Source organism: Limulus polyphemus, unplaced genomic scaffold (assembly GCF_000517525.1).
Source record: "Limulus polyphemus unplaced genomic scaffold, Limulus_polyphemus-2.1.2 Scaffold4123, whole genome shotgun sequence".
Lineage (NCBI taxonomy): Eukaryota > Metazoa > Arthropoda > Merostomata > Xiphosura > Limulidae > Limulus > Limulus polyphemus.
Window position 1 is genome coordinate 54,313 of NW_013669733.1, and position 6,446 is coordinate 60,758.

General features: G+C 29.0%; 1 protein-coding gene across 3 annotated transcripts in view; it reads left to right on the forward strand.

Moving 5' to 3' along the window:
• LOC106470623 (ATP-dependent RNA helicase DDX3Y-like) overlaps window positions 1-6,446 on the forward strand; it is a 45,187-nt gene that overhangs the window by 15,140 nt on the left and 23,601 nt on the right. Inside the window, exons 5-7 of one of the 3 annotated variants that reach the window (XM_013931188.2) lie at window positions 1,262-1,364; window positions 1,831-2,004; window positions 3,564-3,663. In XM_013931188.2, coding sequence (XP_013786642.2) covers window positions 1,262-1,364; window positions 1,831-2,004; window positions 3,564-3,663 — 377 coding nt within the window. The remainder of the gene's footprint in view (window positions 1-1,261; window positions 1,365-1,830; window positions 2,005-3,563; window positions 3,664-6,446) is intronic. The other 2 variants (XM_013931185.2, XM_013931186.2) reach the window with 2 other exon arrangements.

The following is a 6,446-nucleotide window of genomic DNA, read 5'->3' on the forward strand; positions in this document are numbered from 1 at the left end:
CTATATCAATACCATAGAATTCCACTATAATTTATCAAGCTTAGTAACTAAGTTGTATTTTGGTCTAAGAAAATATTAAATTTCGAGCAGACTTAAGACACAACCTATCTCCTTGAAATTTGTGATGCTAACTGCGTGCCAATTACAAAATTACTGTTGTTAGATTATAGTACATAATGAGCTCTTTCTAACCTCTACATGTAGGCTATAAAGCTGATACAGATCTGTTGAAGGTTGGCATGAAAACTGTCAGGGGACAACGAAATTTATTACTTGTTTCAACTACATTCAGTCAGAGGAATCTGTCTTTAATGTATGTAAATTAGAGAACTTTGAAATATTCGAGTCAAAAGGTTATCTACGCATCTTATAGTCTAGACATACATCTATGCAATTGCCATTGTATTATTGATGATACAGAAAGCCAAAATAGAGAATTTTCATAGCTCATTGGTCACATGACAATACATCTGAAGTTTTAAGTAGTTTTTGAAAGGTTTCTTTTCAAATAAAGGACTTGAGACTTAAATAACATAAAACTTCAAATCATAACATATATTATAATATTGGTTTCATTCACATACATTTGATAGTAAAGATGTTTAATTAAATTTTGAATGTTACACAGTGATTTGCACATAAAAGTGTTTAAAAGGGTACACGTTATGAAGGGGTTGAAGAAATGCCTTCTATTTTCAGTCCTAATTGTACTTGCATTTAATTTCCAAATGGCCGTAGTTGGGATTTTTTCTTAGTTTTGGTTTGAAGGAAGTTAGGGCAGAAGGCTCTTGCATATAGTCTGTTTTGTTTTGGTTTGAAAAAGTTCTTTAATTTTGTGTTTGCACTTTTTGTTTGTAAAATTATGTTTTTTTGAAATGATTATGCATAGTGTGTGTTTGTTTCTGTAGGTTGTATATGTATATTTGTTTTGTGTATGTGATGTATACATGCAACTGCAAAAAAAAAATATATATATATATATATAAAAATTTCAAAAATTTTAAGTTTTAATTACTTTTCTGTACTTCCACACCTGTGTTTCCTCTACTTGAATTCAAACGTTTATTCAGTGCAAAGTGGAATTGCATGAAGCTTGTATTGATGTTATAAAAATATGTTTTGTGATTAACAAACTGTAATCAGAAAATATTATTCTTAGGGAAATTTTTGACATGAGACTGAAATATAACCATTTTTAGCATCAGATATTCTTTGGATTGTTTTGTATTGTTGTTCTAATAAAACTTGATTTGATTTTCAGGTGGGAACAGAGGATGTGTTGATTTTTCAAATTTTGGAAGCAGAAATAATAGACCAAATGTTACTAATTGTATTGGGACATTACTTCCACAACATGTAGGCTTGTGAGTAAATTACAAGTTTTCTTTACTTATTGAGATTGTAAGATTAAAAATAGTCATTACTAACATATTTGCTTTAATCGTTGGCTTTATCTGTTAGTTTATTGAAATTTTCATTCATTTTCTGTCCAGTTTTATATATTTTTTTAATTGTATTAATTCATTTGTAGAAATTAAAAATTTTTTAGTTTGCTTTGAATGCCCAATCGGGTACAACACATTACTTGATTTTGGAAACCTAGAATCTTTTTTTTTGATAATCAAATATTACAATAGTATCCTATGATAATAACCAGCAATTTATGTTTGCTTAGAATAAAAAGGATGTTAAAGGGATTCTTCCTCGATGTGTCACAGTTAAAAAAACATTTAATTGCAGCAATATTTTTTATCTAAGTCTTAGTACTGTTTAATCTGTATTTAGGAGAATTAAGCAGTAATTATTACAAGATAGTTTTATATGTCAAAGTAACACTTTCAGCCACAGTGGCTGGTATGACCCACAAAGTGTCCAGAAGTTTGCAGGCCATATGGATAGAAATGGAGGAGGTACATGGGTCAGAAGAAATGGTGGGGTTCATAGAAATGATTACGATGACGCTGATTGGAGTCGGCCCTTGCCTAAAGATGATTACATGGAGAGGTTCGTTATTGGCATTTGTTTTGTATGTTGTGTGTTTATTAAATTTTCAGATGAATTGTTTTCTAGTAGTCTTCGTTTTTCTTTAGTGGCATTATTAAATTTCATGTTTTGTCATAGACAATAAAATACTTTATTCATTTTGTTTACTGGCTCGGTCATTGTGATTGACTTTTTAACCACCATATGACCATAAAACTATACATACTATAACTTTTAATGTAGTAAGTGTACCTTCACAAAATTTGTCAGGCTTTTAGTGAACATTACAAGTCTTTTGTACACGAAAAAACAAACAAATTTTTATTAAGTATTTTTGCTAAAGATTCCGTGAATTTATGGAGTCTGTCTGATTCAGGCTCTCGCTAGTCTGAGTAAAAGGTGGTTTTTATGTTAAGATTAAAAATATTTTTTTGCATGTTACATCTTTCAAATTTAATTTCTATTACTTCAGAACCTCTTAAATGAATATCAAAATTATATTTTTTAGTAAAACGTTTTTTTGATATTTTCTCTGTCCTAACACTAGACATGCTCTGTCCATTTTTACGAACCTTGTAACCACCACAAAAAAAAATGAAATAGATCTAAAATACCCTTTTTTCTTTCTAGAATGATTGTAGATTGTAACAGAAAATTATTTCTTCTAAACAGCCTCAGACTCGTAACAGTTGCATTTGATTTTATTTAATTTGATTTTTTATTGCTCTTTGAACCACATCTAACTTCTGAACATTATGAGCACTTGATGAAAAAATAGCTCAAGTAGTGGTAAAACAAAGTATTGAATTACCTAAAGTATATGTAACTTCCATGCATACATCTCAGAAAGGTTTTATTCAATTTTTGTTCATTTATGGTTTTTTATTTAACATAATAATTTTCTTAATTTTTGTAATTTCATTACTGTTATAACAATAAATAAAGTATGTACAGAAAAAAGAAATTTAATACTTAAGTGGAATGTCATCAAGGCATAATGGGGGGGGGGTCTAGGAGTAGGTTTTCAGGGTCACTAAATCTGAATCTTGCATTGGATGTCATGCCCCCTCCCCCCAAAAAAAGGTCCTTGGAATACCTTGTTTAAAACTGTGTTGTTAGCAGAAACAAACTTGGCGCAAGTGCTTAGATACCCCTTGGGGTAGCTACAGAATTAATTAAAGGTAATGCAAGAGCTTGATTGATACATTGAGGCCTTTGTAAATCATGAGAGGTTCCTTTGAACTTTGCAGGAAACTTGTGTATTTTACCTATGTACATACAGTTTCTTTAACAGTAACTAGTAAAGGTATCCAGGCATAGCATTTTTTATATTTTTTACATACATACAAAAGTATTTTTATGATATTATGTCTAACCCTGAAAAATACTCCTGTGTGTACGTGTGTGCTGCTGTGGAAGATTTATATTGTTATTTAAGTCTGTTGCTGTTGACTGATGTGGTAACTGAATGGATATGTATAAGAATTGGTAATATAACGTGGTTACCAAGTTGTTCAAAGTAAACGTAGTTACTTGGATAATTTGCTTTAATGATTTGTTTATTTTTCCGTATATTTTAGGCAGCTGTTTGGTAACAATCATACTGGTATCAACTTTGACAAGTATGAAGACATTCCTGTGAAAGCTACAGGCGAAGAGTGTCCTTCAAACATTAACTCGGTAATTCAGTTTGATTGTGTTATTATTATTATTGGTACCAAGTTAAGCATAAGAGGCTTAGTGAACCAACCTATAAATGACCATTTTATTTTATTTTTAAAGATAGTCTAAATATCTTGTAAGTTTGTAAATACTTTCATTTGTAATATAAGTGAAAGAAATTTGTTCTAGGTGAATTTGTCCAACTAAATCTAATTACCTGATTTGCAAAATATTGTTAATGAGAATGGTTATTTTATCTAACCCTTTAATAATCAGCATGTATCTTTTTTTTTTTCAAGTTCACACTTTCAAAAGAAATTGTATTAAGAAATGAAATTAATTCTATTTCAACACTTTTTTTTACTCAAACATATTTTAGAATTAATGTTTTAGCATTATATAACATTAATTTTTAATAAAACAAATGTTCCAACTTTCATTTCTGTGCAGCTGAGGATTCATGCATATAATCATTGACTTTATTAACTAAGTATAGGGAACAAACTACCAGGTCTTGGTTTCACATGATTTTCCTTCTCTGTACATGATTTTATTACTACAGCTCTTTGTTGCCACCCTGTTGTGATGTCACAGCATGCTATCTGAAGAATTACAAATGAAGTAAAGCTTTGAAAATAGGTGGAACTAATTGCGAAAATGATTACATTGAAGAGATTTTATCTAAATTAATAAAGAGTAAACAAGATTGTTTTAGCAGTGATTTATGGTTTGTTTATGTATTAGCTACCCAGATCTCCTATAGGGATGAACAAAGGACTCTAATGTAAAGCTTACAAGGTGGAACAAACCACACAGTTTCTTTTGACATTCTTTTTCTTCCTTAAAAATGCTTTTTTTTAATTATATGTGTTTGGAAGCTACAGTAATATTCTTCTATGACAAGATATTAAATGCAGTTGTTCTTATGACAGTGTCTCTCATATAAAAAGTACCATATTTTTACATTAAACAAATTATTGCAGGCTGTGTTTTTTATCTGACAATACATTTGTTCAGTTTGGAAGGTAACTTCTGCCTATAATTACAGATTTATATTTTGTTAATATTGAATTAATGAAGCTAACAACTGAAGTATGTGTGTTCTGTTAGTGAAGTATGCTTTATTCTTTCTGCAATGTTACTTTGATTAGAAATATTGAATAGAATGTTTAATATGTTAAAGTTTTATTATTTTTCAATTTTTTTATTATTGTACCTTTATTATAGAGATTATTTTGCATTACTAGCTTAGTACATGGATTTAGAACTAACCTAAATATCCTAAGTGGCCGAAGCTTGTGAGATATAATTGGGTTTACAGACAAACATTGATAATGGAGAAGGCATCTTTATAAGTATGTAAAAAAAATCATATTTAATTAGCTATACTCATTACTAAGTTTATTTTTGTTTTAAGCTTAGTAGGTAGCTATGTCTGATCAGAATTTAATATTATGTACTTAAGTTTATCAAGTGAGTTAAATTATGTGAATGAAACCATCCTTTTTTGGATATATTAAGTTTTTTTACATTCAAAAAACACATATAAATAAAATTCTTAATGTGTATTGAAAATGAAATAAATTGATCTTGACTAAGAATATTATCATCATAAAATCATGATACTATGCCCAACAAAGGTAAAGGTGATGTCATTTTTAAATTTGAGGTCCTAGGTTGCCGAAAAATCTTTATCCAATTTTTTTATGAATTATATCCAGAAGTGATGCTTCAATTGTCAAAATAAAATATGAAAAGAAGCATATAAATGAATACTAAGTGAGCTGAAACTGACTGGATGCATAAAATGGAACTTTTTGATTAACGATAAAAAAAATTGCTAAGTCTGAAATAAAAGGTAGTATATTTAACCTCTTCCATACAGGTCGGGGTCAAAGTGTATGTCATCACGTTTTGTTGCCTTACATTCAAAATTTGATTAAATTACTATGTTATGAATGTATATTCAAAAATTTGGAATCAAATTGTAGTTTGTAATTCCAATTTTGTTATTTGACATTGTTTAATTTCTTAGTTTAAAAATAGATATTAAAAATAAGTTGGTAAATATTGATTTGTGTGTGTGTGTCACATGGTACATCGTCTTCTGTATTTTCTCAGATTGTATTGTGAGCATCATGAAATGTAAAGTCTACAGTTTTTAATGAATTAGAAACTCAAATTACCAATATTGACAAACTAGAATATAAAATAAGAACCTCCAACCTCTTCTATTTGCTGAGATATTATATTTAGCAAACCCACCACAGTGGCTCCACCCACCTCTTCCTCTTTTGAAAATACTTGTTTACCTATACCCACTTCTCTCAATTATATACTTATAACCAATCAAAAGCACTCATTTTTAATTATGTAATTCTGTCAGCCTTCCTAAAAATTACTTACGTGGGTAAAGCACTTATTGCTGTTGCAGAGTTTGAAGAGTGGTGATCAAAGCAATATGCTGATCTGAAAGGAGATTTTTTAGCCCAAAATACAGTTAAGTTGGTAAGCCTGATAAACTAATCCGCATAGTAACTTTTAATTTTTTGTTATTTCAAAATGCATATGTAAAACCTACAAAAATTATTTTTTACACTCTCCATGTACGAAATTCTATGATGTTTAGCAAGTACTATGCACAAGTACAAAAAAAAAACTTTTTATCATCCTAAGTAGTAGAGATCATTGTTTTCTCTATATTTTTTTTACTGTTCTGTGTTTTAAGAAAAATATCTGAAATTTAAGATTTATATGTAAGATTTATTATATATATATATATATATATATATATATATATA